This window comes from Labrus bergylta, chromosome 21, assembly GCF_963930695.1.
Source record: "Labrus bergylta chromosome 21, fLabBer1.1, whole genome shotgun sequence".
NCBI lineage: Eukaryota > Metazoa > Chordata > Actinopteri > Labriformes > Labridae > Labrus > Labrus bergylta.
This window is the reverse complement of record NC_089215.1, coordinates 7,440,971-7,457,489: the sequence shown is the minus strand read 5'-3', so window position 1 is coordinate 7,457,489 and position 16,519 is coordinate 7,440,971. Positions and strand designations below refer to the sequence as shown.

Below are 16,519 nucleotides of genomic sequence, written 5' to 3'. Positions count from 1 at the left end.
GACTTGAGAGGTGTTGGCTGTGAGATAGGTACCGCTGCAAAATGATTGACAGCCAGAAATACAAGAACAGCAACGTGTTAATACAACCTGAAAACACAGACAGAGGGCAGGGTCTGTGCTGACGCAAACATCACTACACACTTCGTCCGGTTTATGAGTGATGAGTTTAATATTGGTGCTCAGAATACTGCTTTCTTGACAACCCCATTATGTACAAGATAGTAGGCCTACTTACACTTAATCCACATTGCTATTGTTTAAGGATTTTGACAGCAAATTATCACAAGAAGAGCATCTTGGCTTCTGAATGCATGCAACATCCGTCATGCATATTTCCCAAGTGGATCTGTGCCAGAAAAAATATTTAAGCTTCCACAGCTTTGAAGGAAAAGATAGTATATGCCATGTGTCATGATTTTTTTTTCAGCTTTATTATAAGGAATTGCTGAGACAGATCATAACCCAAGTCATGCTTTCTCTGAATTGTTCACAGCGAAAACTATCTGGTGAAATGGTCAAGTTCAGGTCTGGTGAAGGACATAGACCAGCTTCATAACCTCCGAGCAGTCTTCACGGTGAGTTTGCTTGCATGAATGTGTGACTCTGTGTTCGTGCATGTGTGTGTGTGTATGTATGCGTGTTTGCTGGCCTGTGATAGTCGACTGTTTATTCAGCCATGTTATGAGGCATGTGGGACCCTGTTTGCAGAGCCTGTATTTGTTGAGCTCTCTCAGAAAGAGCCTGGCTCGCTGTATGTATTTACCAAGGCAGTCACCTCTATCTAATGGAAGCCCAAGGGCAGAAGGGTCAGTGTGCACCCACTGGGAGCACTTTGCTGGTTCTGGATGGTATTGTCCACAGGAAATGAATTTGTAGACACAATCACAATTGTTGCAGAAGCAATTTGTGGTGAAGTTTGCCCTTAGCACAACCCCATCTTTACTCAAGAAAGTCCTTTTTAATTGATCAGTTGTTGGTGTGCAGTCTAGCAAATCTGTTATGGATAAGTCAATATTCAATATTAAATCAATATTCATTTTCCCGGGGGATATTTACCAAAAATTGTGCAATGTTGTTGTAATATTTTTTTTGTTTAGCTCAAATATATATCATATTTGACTAAATATTCTGCATGAGCTGTTAGTCATAACTTTGCTGTTTTTCTCTCATCAGGATTTGGGAAGTGAAGATCTTAAGAGGGAGAAGATCAGCTTTGTGTGTCAGATTGTAAGAGTCGGGCGCATGGAGCTTAGAGACAACAACACCAAGAAGCTGACATCAGGACTGAGAAGACCCTTTGGAGTTGCAGGTACATTAGATTACTCTGAGACTCCTAGATAACCTCTTTTTTTCTTTTAAACCAGTAACACTGTATACTTGTACACAGTTTCACTCATGCGTTTTATTTTTGGTGGCTCAGATCATACATGACTGCTTTGAATTATGTGCTCCCCTCTGTGACTTCTCTGTAAAAAAACAAACAGTAATTAATCGTGGTGTCCCACAGGGTTCTATTACAGGCCCAGTTTTTTTTAATCCATACATATGACCACAAAATATATATGATATATATATAATATTTATGACAATAAAAACAAATTAAACTTGTTTTAAAACCAAATTGGTGGCACCAAACTGTAATTTTTTTATCCCCAGATTATTTAACTCACATTGATGAGTTTCAATGATCATATGATATAAATGAGTGGACATCAAGCCATTTCTAAAAGCTCATAACACTTGGGGCACATTCAAAGACAGCTCAACAGTCTATGGACTTCCAGTCATTTGCAATAATATATGAGGCCAGGTCTAATATTTGTTTTCTTTGATTCCAGCCTCTATTGTGAAGCTCATAATGGCAATGTTATTCTTGTTATGTCAGGCAGTTTGGGCTACATCTTTGTGTAAAGATTGATCTATATATGTAACAATTATTATCTCAGAACTTTAAGGGCCCTAAATCAGCTTGAATATCCCTAAAACTCATTTGTTTGCTTTACATTTCAAAGTAAGTCCTTGCCCAGATGAGTTCATATATTTGGCTTCAATTCAGAGACATCCAACTTGACGTAGAAAGAGAAATTACAGCTTGATTTAACTCATGGTGGCAAGCTGCCAGGCGTATGGCAAACTAATTAGATTGGTGTTCTGCCCTCGGTTCCCCTACAGAGAAAATGATACCCCTCATTCAGAGTCGTATTTTCCTAGTGCCACTTCAGGAGATGGTAAACGACAGCCTGATTTATGAGGGCTTTTCGTTAGACATCATCGTCATCATTGCGGTTGCACACAGCGTGATGGAGAGCCTGATTTTTTTGGGATGTTCTCCTTTTGAGCCGCACAAAGAAACAGGGTTTTACATGATTGACCTCTAAACTGTTGGGAATAAAAAATCATGTTACTCACACAAATATTTGCTCTTTTGTAAGTCTTAACTCACTTCAGTTGTGTCAAATTCAGAAGTGTTGTTTCTTATTTTGGGTTTAATTTACCAGCAATGAGTTTTTCTGGACAAGAGCCAATTAATTGGGGGTCAAAACACAAAGAACTGGTTCCAGATTAGGAACTGTCACATAAACCAGTGCTAGAACAGTGGAAAAGGGGTGTACTGTAAGTGCACTCTAGTCCATTTTTATAAAGTAGCTAGCTACCTCAGATTGGTGACATCATATCCTTTGCTGGTTCTAATTTGTTATCATCTCAAAAATATTTTTAATGCCTCTTCGTTCTATATAATGCAGAAGCACTTGTTTGAAAATGTGAACAGAATTAGAGTGTTACTGAACAGCAGACTGAAAATCCAAGCTTTGCTGAACTTTTGGTTGAATTTCTTTTAACATCACATGGATTTGGTTTGGTGTGATCAGAAGTGTGCTTCATCTGTACGGTACAACCACAGCCACCAATGATGTCACAGACTCCTTAAAAAACCTCAGTACATCATTGCAGCAAAAGAAGATCTATTACTCTGGAAATCTGCAAAAACAAGACGTTCAGCCCGCCTTAATAAGTGCTCATTCAAAGAGCGCCAACATCTGCTGCTGTCACCCCCACATGTCACCCTAAAAAGCACCTATTTGTTTCTCTTTTGCAGCCATGGTGTACTCTGCAGGCCTTGAGCATGTTTTAACCCTCTCTTTTTGTTTTTCCACAGTAATGGATGTCACTGACATCATAACGGGCAAAATGGACGACGAGGACAAACAGCACTTTATCCCATTTCAGCCGTAAGTGGATTGTTGGGCCGCACACACAATAAATCACACTTACACAAACAAGAGCATGGAGTTCCTTTAGGCTGGGATATCATAGCATATCTGCTACCGTTGAACTCCTGTGTTTATTTCCATTACACTGAGTATGTACAGTATGTTAAAGACTGAGCGGTTGCATTGTATGTTTTTTTTCTTTCTCAAAGTCGAATCCTTGACACCTGATTAGCAGAGGTTTAAAGAGTGAAGCGCTGGCCTTATTCCCCGCTGACTCAATTAAGGCAATCTCATTAACTGCTGCCATTCTCGTAGCACTGCGTACAGAGCCAGAGTAACCTTTTCCTTAACGTGATTTCCTGCATAATTGGAAAAGCTTCAGATTCAGGCAGTTTAGCTGCTAGATCACCTCACTTAGAGGTTTTATCTGTGGGCGTAAATCAGTGAAATTAGTGTCTTCCAGTGTGAAGAGAAGAACAGGATCTACGAGGGGGGTTATTTATGTCCAAAGGGGTTGAATACTTGCCGTTGAATTTTTAACTGTTGAAGTTTTGAAATACAGTGGCCATTAGTTAAAGTGATTTCGAGGGGCAGCAGAGACAAGAAGCAAAGGAGCTGTGTAGGAAAGGTTTTGTATAATTGTGATATAATGCGGCTAGACTTTTGGCATCCAAAGAGAAATGGAAATGGCTTTCATAATGGACTAGAAAGATTGGAATCCTTCTGTAAAAAAAAAAATGTTTTTCTTCAAAGGCACTTCTTAATTCATTCAGATATTATACAGTAAAGAAAAAAAATATCTGAAATGATAGATTTGTTTATTGACATTGACATGAAGTCCAGCAGCGTCCAACTGTTTTGTTTCAATCAGATCCGATTACATTCAGGCCCTGCTCCTGTTGTCCTACACTGTTTTGTCCTGTGATTAACCTCTATTGTTCGTTTCTACTCCCGTGTTTGGATTGGTTTTGAATTAAAAGTTGGGGGCGTTTGAGACGGTTTGAGTGACTGCAAAGGATGACCCACGACCCTTTACTGCCACTTCAAAGCTTACGTCACTGCTGTCTTCTCCTCCATGCTCTGTTTCTTCTTGTTGTTCAGAGACTTCTTATGAGACGCCGCATTTCTCTCACAGCTGTCACGCGCGTGCTTCTCAGATCACATCTGCTACTTTCTTTTGCTCTGTACGACACCTCGCTGCTCTTCATAATCAATCTGGAACTGTTTGCTAGGGCTGCACAATGCATTGCAATTTTCTGGTTATTGCGATATGAGGGAAAAGATTGTCAATGAGACAAACTAGTAAAAGAAAACAGGAGGCAGATTTTGTAAGAACAAACAAACAAACAAAAAAAAAAACATACACACATACAGTACCGCTTTGTCCACAGGGGGCACCAAAAACAAGTTTTCACAGGAGTTTTGTAATTTTAGCACTTTTCACTTTTACTCCATTACTTTTGAAGACTTTCGTCGCACTATGCATATTTTCTTTATGATTTGAATGTACTATATTGTGGTCTGCTTTCTCACTAAACCACAGTGGGTGTGTTTTGGTTAAGTCTGCCTACAGCCTTTTGTATTAAGTTTCCATCTTTAACCACATTTTCAGACTGGCTGTGGGCAGGTCAAGCTTCCCAATGCTACAGATGAGCTGTAAATGCTGACTGGGCATCATTTCCTAAAGATGATTTCTCTGTGTGTTTCCTTCATTACCCATCCTGCCTCACTGTTAACTGCTAACAAGCGGCTTTGTGTCTGTCACAATATTCGCATCACTTTCTGGTGTGTCTCTCTCTCTCTCTCTCTCTCTCTGTCTCACCCCACTCCCCTCCTCACAACGTCACCGCTCGTCCTCCTCCTCCTCCTCCTCCTCCTCTGCCTCTGCCATCTCTTCTTCTCTGTTGTGTTCGCCTGTTGTGTGCGTACTGCAGGCTAGCGTTGGATGATGCCATTCGACACAAGCAGCTGAACATCTCCCGTTTTTCACCCAGGGTGGCGGGGGAGAACGACTTCCTCCAGACTGTCATCAACAAAGTTATCACCGCCAAAGAGGTCAATCACAAGGGCCAAGGTACGGTGATAAAAAAAAATCAAACACAAGAACCAGGACAGAGGAGGGAACGCACCACAATACTGTCACATTTTTCAACACAGTTTTTTTCACTTATGCTACACAAGAGTTATACATATTCATATTCTAAAGTCAACCAGGATCTAAAACGCATCTTCTGATGTGTTTGTGGATATTATTAAACAGCTAGTTCTGCTAATATCCAGCAGTGTGCAAGTCAAAGAAAACTTGGCTAGATGTTTAATTCTTGGCGGGGGGAGCTCACTTTGATATATCTGATAATATATTTTTATATTTCATTTCATGAATAAGTAAGTGTTTTAACATAAAATGGCCTCATTTGGGTAACTGAATAGTGTAATATCTACACAATACAAACAGAATAACAAAAAAGATTGTGTCAGACTTTGAATATTGAGCTTTACGTCCACTCTGAAGGGATAGATGTGCTCTTAAAAACACTTAAAAAAATGTTTTTCTTTGATTTCTCTCAACATTTGCTTTGAAAAGTTTATGGCACTTCTATCAAAGTTCTATTCAAACATGTTTGAATTCTTAATTTTGACTAAATGTTTAAAAAGATGACCCAAATATGTTAGCTAAGAGGGTATTTTATTCATTTTAGTAAACTTCATAATTTGAACGTTCATGTTGGTGACATTAAGTGTGTTTTTTTGTTTTCCTGAATGTCTACATGTGTTATGATAACGGTATCAACAGCCCAATTCAGGGGACTGTGCACAGCCTCTATTTGTAAGTGTTGCATTTTAAAGCTCCTGTGAGGAGTTCTTAGCTGGTCACCAAAAACACTGAAATCAATACTGATGTCTTTATGTTCTGCCAAATGATTTTCATTGTGTTATTATTAAATCCTGAATCAGCTGCAGCGGGGTAGGTGTCCAACAACCTGATAACAGAATGCTTCCTGTGACTCACAAAAACACTTCACCGTTAACACAGCAGGTGTAGCCGCTACAAGTGATAATCAGCAGGCAGCGGTACACTTGTGCTATTTATGTGGCCAAAGCATTAACGAGGCCCGAGGCGAGGTGCTGCTGATAGTGGGACATACACTTCAAATCTGTGATTGGCCGTCTGACTCGAGCGTCATGCTGTGATACATGCGATGGCAGCATCTGCAGCCTATACATTTGTATATTCGGGGGGGGGAGGACACACAGACACTGCATGCACAGTTGTCAATTCTCTGACTTCTGATGTGGATGTCAGATCTTTATTGAGGATTAGTCACAGGAGTGAGAAACCTGGCGGGTTATGGCTTCCATCAAACGACACAGGAGTTGCAGCATGTGCTTCAGGTCACTTGACTGACATTGCACAACCTGCGATGTGACGACTGCACATTGCAGGTCCGATTGTAAAACATGACGTGATTCCGCCCTAACAGGGGATGCCAAAAACGACATAACCTGAAAATTCCCCACAGGAGCTTTAAGGAGCCTTCAGGACTTTTTAAGTTTTGATGTCACAATTATACAGGCACAGTACTTACACAGCGCAGTCCCTTGACATGTAAACTAGCTCCAAGCTAACTCTGGTTCAAGGCATCAAATCAAAGTCCCTTGTTCCTGTTAGAGCTCAAAGAACAGGGTTATGGAGGATATAGAAAGACCTGATGACAAAGACATAATTGAGTCAAACTTCAAATATAATATGTGTCACAAAGGTCACCTTTACGCCTGCTACAGTTTAATCTCAGCTGCATATTTTGAACTGCTGTCATTTTCCTTTAGACCACACTTTTCCTCCCTTCCTACAAAGTACGTCTAACCCCTAACACACTAGCAGGGCATTGGAACAGTTCATCTTGCTAATAAGAACATCATTCTTTGTCAAGTGCTCCTACTATAAATAGTTGCCCTCATCGCCATGACTACAGGATCCAAAGTAATCCAGCTGTTAATTAAGGCTGTTGAGCCTTCTGCAAAGACTTAGACCTTATCAGTGATTAGCGATCTGCAGTTAGAAGCACAACATTAAGTCGTCTTTAAGGGGCCGGTGCTGGGAGGGGGGGGAGGGGAACAACATGACAGCCTCCACGGTATTGTCACGCCCGATGAAGATGTACTCGGATAAATGTCAGGTCTGCTCCGGCCCACACAGGGAGGAGCAGCTGTTTCGGTCACGGCTGCATATCAAACGGCTTCGGAGAGAGAGAGATGTGTCATTCATATCAATATGTGGCCTGGAAAGTGAATAAAGCTTTGGGTTTAAGAAGCACCACTCTCTGCATTACAGGAACACTGCTTTAAGTGGACGCCTTGTTTTAAGTCATTTTCAGCCTTGTTCAAAAAAATGTCGATCTCTTCTGCTTCTTTTCTCCTTTCGAGAATATTAAAAGGAGTGTGGTGGTTACGGAGCTGAAGCTGGCATACTCTGCACCATCTTTTCTCTAAACCGAGCAACTTCTAGTCCTAAACTGTTGGGAGATATGACCCATGAACAACCCTTAAGACCTTTCGTTGCAGAGTTATGCAGAGCCACAGAGATTCCTCTCAAGCTTCCCACCCTCGGGTTTCCCCAAGACCAATTATTTAAGACTAGTAATAAGTGCACAATTTAAATATTTCACCATAAATGTCACTTATACCCATATTGGAAGAAAAAAAGTGCCTGAAGAAGGAGCGTCGGGGATATTATAATTCATTCTGCAGTGGGAAGGAGACTTTTTTGTGTTTTTTCTTCCTAATATTACTTCTCAGAAGGAGCAATTTTACATCAACTGAGGTTTTTCTGCACTTACAGCAGCAATATGTAACCTTAAGACAGATTAAAAGAACAGCAGTCCTGCACAAAAGGAAATTCAATATTTTCATATTCAGGTATCATTGTCAAATGAAGAGTAAATTCATATGTTCTTTATGAATGTAGGGCTTTAGTGTCACCAGATTGGAGATATTTTGTAGTTTTTGTTATCCAAGGTATGCACACCTGCAGGTTTATTCTACTCAGTGGTTTCCCCTACAGCTGCTCGATGTCACCGACGGCAGAAAACAACTTGGAAGCGTTCTCTTTTGAGTATTTTCCCGGGGGCACTTTTTTTTCTCTCACGCTGTCGTCTCCTGACGTTATCTTGTTCCTTTCCCCCCCCCTGATTTTTGAAACGTTTCATTATCATCACCAGGCCTGTGGGTGACTCTGAAGCTGCTTCCTGGAGACATCCATCAAATAAGGAAGGACTTCCCTCACCTGGTGGACCGATCGACGGCTGTGGCTCGCAAGATGGGCTTTCCTGAGATCATCATGCCAGGTCGGATGAGTGCTTTCAAAAGGCTTCAGTGTCTGCACACGCGTGATGTATTCAGACAGTGATTTACTTTTTTTCAAAGAACAGATCATCCTTCATTAAGGTTTTACTCACACATTAGGTTTTTAATGGACTAAAATCAGTCTTAAAATATATAATGTGGACTATCTACTTATGGGACCTAAGATGTAATGAGTTATGCAGTAATATTCATCCATTAAAAATGAATGAAATAAAAAATGAATGCCCTGCAAAGACTGTGAAGAGTAAGGATTTCCTTATTTATGACCTCATTCTTTTCCTGCTTCCTACTAAAGGTGATGTGAGAAATGACATCTACGTGACTCTGGTTCAGGGGGATTTCGACAAGGGGAGCAAGACGGCGCACAAAAACGTGGAGGTGACCATGTCCGTTTACGACGAGGACGGCAAGAAGCTGGAGGTATACGCCTGAGGAATTTCAACTCACTTACTTCGGTAGCTTCCCAAAGGCTCGTTCTCGGCGTTCAGGACAAAAGTGCTGTTAGCCCGCTCAGCCCCTCTCAGACACGCTTGTGTGATTTACCGGGCTTTTCTTTAATCTCACACAGCTCAGCACGCTGCCTAACTGACCGGGACTCTCATAAAGCAGTGTGATACACAGGGCAGGACTGTGCACCTCTGCCGCCTGTCAGAAGTGACAGAATGCAGTGTTCATGCTTTGCGGGGTGATTGACTGGCTTCAAATTTGCCTCACTGCTGCAGGTATCAACCTTAATCACCGTCTAAGTCGGTTACAGACCTAAGTACGGGGACAGAAAATACGGGGCGGCATAGTTTGAAGGTTGTGGGTGATGAGAGATCTAAAAGCAGCTTTTCACTTCTGTGCCCTGCTCCATACGCCATGGATACGTTCTGTTTTAAATCAGGAAAGTAACTTGAACGTTGCCTTTTTTGCTTAAACCCTCATGTTAAAGTTCACTTTATTTAAGACGAAAGAAAGAAATTTGTCGTAATACGTTCATGGATGCCATTAAAAGGAGACTTAACGGCATGATTGAAAGCTTTGTTGATGAACGTCGTTTCCTGCGGCGCTAAATTCACCGGATTAGGAGATCAGAGGAGAAACAGCGAAAAGAAACGTCACAAACCCTAACACAAGTCATTTAACTTTGCATAACCGTGGGTGTCAGACTCATGCGGTCTGTCTGTGGGATTCAGACGGACACATGAATCTGTTCTGCTGTGGGCTGTATCGCCCTGAGGACATCCCTTAAGCGTATATTTTTTGGTTAGCAGAAGGGGCGGGTCGTAAATATTGTGGCTCCAACAACCGATCCCTACAGCGCAGACTCTGGCTCCACGTGATGTCACTAACACAAACTGTCTGCCCCTGTTGCGCGGGGTATTTTGGCTTCATTTTTATACAGCAGAGGGAGGTGGTGGCGTCCATGTTTATACACAGTTAATGGGATGAAATATGCAGCACAAGACATAGAGATCATTTAATCTAATTTAGGCTTTTGTCAGCTATTGATTGTTTTTATTTTCATAAAGATGTTTAGACTTCAGTGGGGAAGTCTAGCTTTGCAGCTTAACCCCAATAATTGCATTTGATTTCTCCAGAATATCAAACATAAATGACAGAGAATCATTATGGTGGCGGCCACTTTGTAAAGTCAAAAGTTAAATTACCGACTTTTTCTTTTTATAATCATGCGCTATCCACCAGTGTTCAATGTCCTAATTAAGCTTTTTATTTTATTTTCTAGTCTCTGCAGCCAGTGACCCCTTTCTCTGCTTGACTTTACCTCTTCCTCTGCGGAGGCTGTCAGTTAATGGGGTTTAAAAGAGGATGGACATTAGCAGTGTGTGGGAAGAACTGGGGCAGGAGGTGTGTGTCTGTGGGAGTTTGCTCTCACATGTCTGTGAACGTTCAGTTTTAATGATGAGACTTCTGATTCAACTCTGACCGGATTTTTTTTTTGGAGCTACACTTTTGTTGCCATCCTGCATTATTTTATTAATGTTTTTTTTTTGTGCAGGGTAATTTGTAGAATTCAGTACAGGTGTTAATGCTTCTATGCCCACAGTTATTTTCTGCTTGGAGTTGAGAGAGTGGAAGTAACAGGGATAAGTGCAGGAGGAATGATTTGATAGGAGAGATCACAAAACCCTCGGTCATTGAGAGGCCTCCTGCAAACACCAAATCAGAGGTGTTTGCAGCGGCCTCAATTATAAACGTTAGCCTGAGAGGATCAGTGATTTGGCTCAGCAGGCTAAGAATTCACTGGTGATTAAAACTTAAAGTGCAGTTCTGACAGTGTGGCAAAACAGACGATGCTTAGTTGCTTCATTGTTGGATGAAGAGTCTATTTAGGATTATTTCTCTGATATTGTTGATTACAGTATAGCTTACAATGCGTCTTTATGTTACAGGAAGAGCTTCTCAGTATTTGATAGCACTATAATGTGTATTATGAAAAGCAGTTGTTCTCTTATTGGGTGGCTGGTAAATAAAACACACGCTTTTAAAACCATAAATTAGCCCAATGGTACCATACTATCACAAAACTGAAGCCAAGATAGAATAAAATGCTAATATGCTAAATAATTCTGTTGTTAAGTTATGCATTTTCGTTTGCAATTTCAACTTCAAATTATGCCCCGCCCCCTTCCCAAAACGCTTCTGTGAACACAAAAATCTGCATCATCTGAAGTGCTCAAAAAAAAGTTTTGTTCATAATAGTTACAAGTACTTTCAATTCTACTTGCAATTATTAATTATACAAAAAGAGACCGATGCTTGAGGTCAGTATATAGATTTTCCCTTCATCCCTGATATTCTGTTGTTGTTGTATTTTGGAGACATGTTTCTCTGTGATTGGTCGTTGCATCTTCAAATTGTCAGGGGACAGGTTGAACACATTTCAGTTCAGGCAGGTTCAACGCCCAGCTCCGCTCAGTCAGTGTCAGATAACATTTAACTGACGTGCTTAAGATGGCCAAAGCCTGTAGTTTTTAATGATTGAAATCAGTGACGGCTGTTAACAGCGGTCAGGGGCATTGATCACATAGACGAGTGTGTTGCCAAGCTGTCTTTAGAGCTCCCTTCATCATCTTTTCTTTCACATTTAGCACAGAAAAGGCTTGCATTAATCCACTCAGGTCTCTTGGGGCCGACACTAATTGGTTAAATTTTCTCTCTTCCTTCCTGGATTTTAAATGTTGGAAAGACGCTGTCATTTCCCGTCTGCTAGTTTGATATCTCTGGCCGTTTCAGCAGGGTTATGGATAGTAGAAACGTTCTCTTTAATGCACTCTAACCCTCGATTGGGATCATAGAAGCTACTGCCTCCAAAGTAAAAAAAAAAATGCCATCTTCTCTCAAGCCATTTATCTAATGGAATAAAAACCTTTATCCTGGAAGACATTTGGAAGTAGCAGAATGTAAAAAGTCGCTTAGAGGCGAGTTTGGTAATAGGTTTACTTTGCACATTTTACTTTTACAGGCTATTACTGTCTCTGTCTCAGCCGTCTTATCCTCCCTTTTCATCCACATCTCTGTACTTTCTCTTTCAGCCTCAAAGAGGATTTGTGATGTTGTGCAGCTAGAAGCTGGATGCTGACTTCTTATCACCTCAGCGTATTAGCACACCCTCATAAACCCATCTCACCTGCGGCTAGAGGTCCGCTTCCTCTCCCCCCCATCTTCCTCTCTCTCCCAGACTTTGGAGCGGCTATGAATCCTGGCCACTTAAAGGGAAGGGGGGGGGGGCAAAGATTCTAGAGCTAACACCTGCCCCCCCCCCAAAAGATCTGCAAAGCGTGACGAGGGAAGATGGGGCCTGTTATTTCTCATAATTGCTGCTTGTCAGAAGCCATTAGTGTTGGAGCATTTTTAGCAGAAGAGCACTAGCCGGCCAAGGAGTCAGCTGGGTTAGTGGGGGGAGAAGAGGAAGGGGGGAAACCAATCGAAAACAAGGCATGCGTGCCATCCGCTGTCACTCAATCCAGGGTGCCAAATCCCCCAGGTGGCACAAAGTATTTTACATACGCACCCTGACCTGTTGTCCAAACTCAGTGGAGCCACTAGGAAGACCGATTTACATGGTTGCATCCATCAGCACCAGCTGGTCCGCCTCCCTGCACCTGGCTCCCCTCGACTTTCACTGCATGGAAGCGTCTTCTCCTCCTTCTTAAATAATTAATTTTCTAATTTATTTCTTCTTCCCACAATGCTGTCATGAGATTGGCAGCAAAAAGGCAGGTGCTCTCGGACAAAGGGCACCACAGCTTTGAAAAGGCCTTCCTGCTAGATTTTAGGCTTTGTGCCCAAGGGGACTGCATTTTATGAAATACGCCCTAGTCAATTTTCAACATGCTGTGAGTGTGCTAATGTTTGGACAGACTGATAATAACTCCACCGTCAGGATTTTGCCCCTGTGACTGAAGCTAAGTTATTAAACCAGATAGCGCTGCGTATTATTTGATAACTTCATCGGGCTGCTTTTCTTCCTCTCATTCTAGAATGTGATCTTCCCTGGAGCCGGGGATGACGGCATCAATGAGTACAAGTCTGTCATCTACTACCAAGTGAAGCAGCCACGCTGGTTTGAAACAATAAAGGTGTGTCTTTCTCTATTATTTATTAACCTCCTCACTGCTTCATCTTTTTATTTAAATTCTTAATCATAACTGCTGTCCTTGACTACGATACCGCCCTTTGATATAATCGTCAAATCCATTATTCAACACAACACAGGTTTCCATCACTTATAATTTGTAGAATAAAGACTGTGGTGTCAGTTAATATTCAGCCGTGAAGCTTTGAAGCAAAGAGAGAGAGAGTGGTGAATACTAAACTAGACTGAAGTTTAGCAGCGGAAATGTGAAGTCAGTTAGTTTTTGACAATAGTTAGGATTCAGGTTTCACATATTGGCGCCAGAGTTTCACAACCTGGCTATTTGCTTAGTCGTTATTAGCTGCAGTTTTAGACATAGGCAGTGTGTCCTCCTCCCACAGCAGTTATCTTAAGCTTGCATTTACTCTTCTATACATTTTAGTGTTTCTAAGAATACCGGTGAAATACTAGATACTTTCATTGCATGCATTACAGGAAAACATGTCAACAGTCACACACTGTTGACCTGATAAAAGTTCCTCTGAAGCTCCAACACTCTGACTGGTGTCTCCTTTGTCATATCTGTCATTTTCGTTGAAATATGTTTACGCAGCCTAGAAAAAAATACCATATGGGCAAAAGTTATCTATTTGTACCGGAGACTTTTCAAGTTTTAGGAAAGATTTACAACTAATCACCCATAGTTTACAACACAAATAACCCACCTGGGTTGATCTAAAGGGAACTTCACCAGCGCTCCGATATTGTATCTGGTGTAACTTCTACTAATTAAAGGAACCAGTCGACAACTTTCTGTCCAGGTATTTACTCTTGATCTAGAACGGCAACAGTATGTTGACAGAATGTGGACCAGACGGCACCGTGCTGCAATCAAGGATTTTTATCAAGTAACGTTCAAGTACATTAGCAGCAAATAGGAAAACCTATACTCCAACAGAACTAACATAAACAACAGCTCCTCTTAGTGGGAGTCGGCTATCCTATGATTCACCTAGTTAGGTTTAGCTTTGTTTTCACAATGTTACACCAGTATCTGTCTTAAATCTCCAATGAGGAGAGTATGTTCATGAATGTCAATGTATGTGTCTGAGATGACCTCTGTCTGTGTTCTCAGGTTGCTATTCCCATCGAAGATGTAAACCGGAGTCACTTGCGGTTCACCTTTCGTCACCGCTCATCGCAGGACTGTGAGTATAAACACTAGCAAAACAAAAAACAAAAACAAAAAATCTGTGCAATTGGCTGCAGATCCATCCACAGCCCTAAATAATTGGAAATATCCAATCCAAGCAGATGTGTTGCACGGTGATAAATACTTTGAAACTCACCCTCTGTCACATTAATCAGAAAGCATTAGTCTGCCCCCCCCCCCCCCCTCCCCCCCCCCTGCACAAAGCAGCATCATGGAGTGGCTTGTCAGAGTCTACAGCTGGGATGTGAAAAATGCCTGAGGGGACTCGTTTGTTCATCGTGACGAGTGTGTAGCTGAATGTGAAGTTGTATGTCCCTCTGCTTTTTAACATCCTTTTTTTTAATTTTGGGCGTATAGAGGGCAGGGCGGCCTGGAACTGGCAGCCCTGCCATCCCATCTGCCCGCCACATGGCCCGACCGTTTCTCCAGCAGCAGGAGTGGAGCATGGGAAAGGGATTTCAGAGAGGTGTTAGAAGCCACGACAGGTGTATGTTTATTAAGCAATCTATTCATATGGCACGGAGGCTAAATTGGGAAGATGTCAGCATGGGAAAGTATACCTCTCCCCTGGTAGAGCAATCCGCAGCTGCTGTCATCATCCACCTCCAAATCCTTCAGCTCTGTTTGCCTCTCACTTGCATGCAGGTGGTTTGGAGGAAATAGCCAGGCCTCTGAGCTCATCACTGGCTTATAATCCACTTGGAGAGTTTTTCTTGTCATGTTCGGCACCTTGCTCCTGCAGCTAATGCCGTGACGAGACAAGCCTTAGAAGCTCTGCGGCACGCTGTTATCGGGCTTTAATGCCTCCTGTAGAAACGGGCTCACCTTAAGTGACTGGTGGGCTGCAGGGGCACGCTGATGCTGCAAAACCTTCACATTCAACTGACAAATGACAAAAGAGATACATGTAAAAAAAAAAAGATATGGTGGCTTTATTGTGGGGATTTGCACATGGCATATGCTCTGTATTTCCCTATGAGTGAGTGTGTTTACACAAGTATTCGATCATAGAGACATCTGGTCATTTATATCCTTGTGACAATGACAAAGTATGTGTGTATGCCAGGGTTGGGCAGCCCTAATTGGATTTTTTGAACCTCCTAATTCGTATAATAACAGTAATGTCAAAGTTCTATTTACAGTGCTTATGACAGATACAAGTAATTCTTGGTAGAAAAGAGGGAGAATTGTTGCACTTTTCACTGAAAACTTTGCAGGTGACATCCCTTATAAATACTGTGGCGCAGTTACCACCCACTCTCAGTAGATTGTAACATTTTCACTCTGACTGCTCGGGCTGTTAGGGCCGGGTGTGAACAAGGCTAATATGCATAAATATGGGCCAAGTTCAACCCAAATGACTGCAATATATGCAGAGAGCACCTGCGCAAAGAGGTGCCACTTTTTCACAGCACAGCTTGGCGAGTATTGACCTCTTTGGGACGGCTTTGAAAATTCAGCAGTGACTTTTTGTCTCATTGGGCAAAAAGCCATATCATATCTTTAGTGAATCAGACCCTAATTGTTTTTCCTTTAACTGTCTTCATTTTTACATCTGTGCGGACTATTTCTTCAACCACTCGCGGTCTCTTTTGTTCTGAAAATGAATCTCAATTCGCACATACAGCTTCCAGGAGGAGCTGTATGTGTGAACGCAAACAGACACATTTTTTTCATCTAGATATTTTCAGGAGTGTATATGTGAAAACGGCGAGTGGCTTACATGAGGCTCACACTTTGATTTCAGGCTGCCTGCAAAGTTCAAAAAAGTGTTTTCATTTACCTCTCTGCTGCATTTTGCTTCACCATTAGTTTACCAGTAATGTAAAAATAAAAGTGCACACTGATTCAATTTATTCTTCCTATCACCATGTGTGAAACTCATAATGTCATCCCAAAAAGGAGCGTTTTAATGTAGGAAATCTTCTAACTCGGATGTTTACATGTACAAAAACTATTCTGTCATCACTTACTCTGACGTTAATGACTGTAAAGCAACGCTAACGCATCACAGTCGTGCAGAATTTAATGTCTAGACTCCACCGGCAGTGAGGGGGGAAATATTTCACATGCCTATCGAAGGGTTTTTGGAGAAAAGCAGAGCGGAGACAGTTTGTCAAAAGAAGTCCTCTCACTCGTCTGCCTCTG

General features: G+C 41.7%; 1 protein-coding gene across 1 annotated transcript in view; it reads left to right on the top strand.

The window, feature by feature from the left end:
- Positions 1–16,519, top strand: part of dock1 (dedicator of cytokinesis 1) — a 201,673-nt gene that overhangs the window by 32,252 nt on the left and 152,902 nt on the right. The window contains exons 9-16 of the mRNA XM_020644719.3: positions 494–575; positions 1,174–1,309; positions 3,158–3,230; positions 5,207–5,286; positions 8,432–8,557; positions 8,872–8,996; positions 13,064–13,162; positions 14,294–14,366. Of these exons, the coding sequence (XP_020500375.2) occupies positions 494–575; positions 1,174–1,309; positions 3,158–3,230; positions 5,207–5,286; positions 8,432–8,557; positions 8,872–8,996; positions 13,064–13,162; positions 14,294–14,366 (794 nt within the window). The remainder of the gene's footprint in view (positions 1–493; positions 576–1,173; positions 1,310–3,157; positions 3,231–5,206; positions 5,287–8,431; positions 8,558–8,871; positions 8,997–13,063; positions 13,163–14,293; positions 14,367–16,519) is intronic.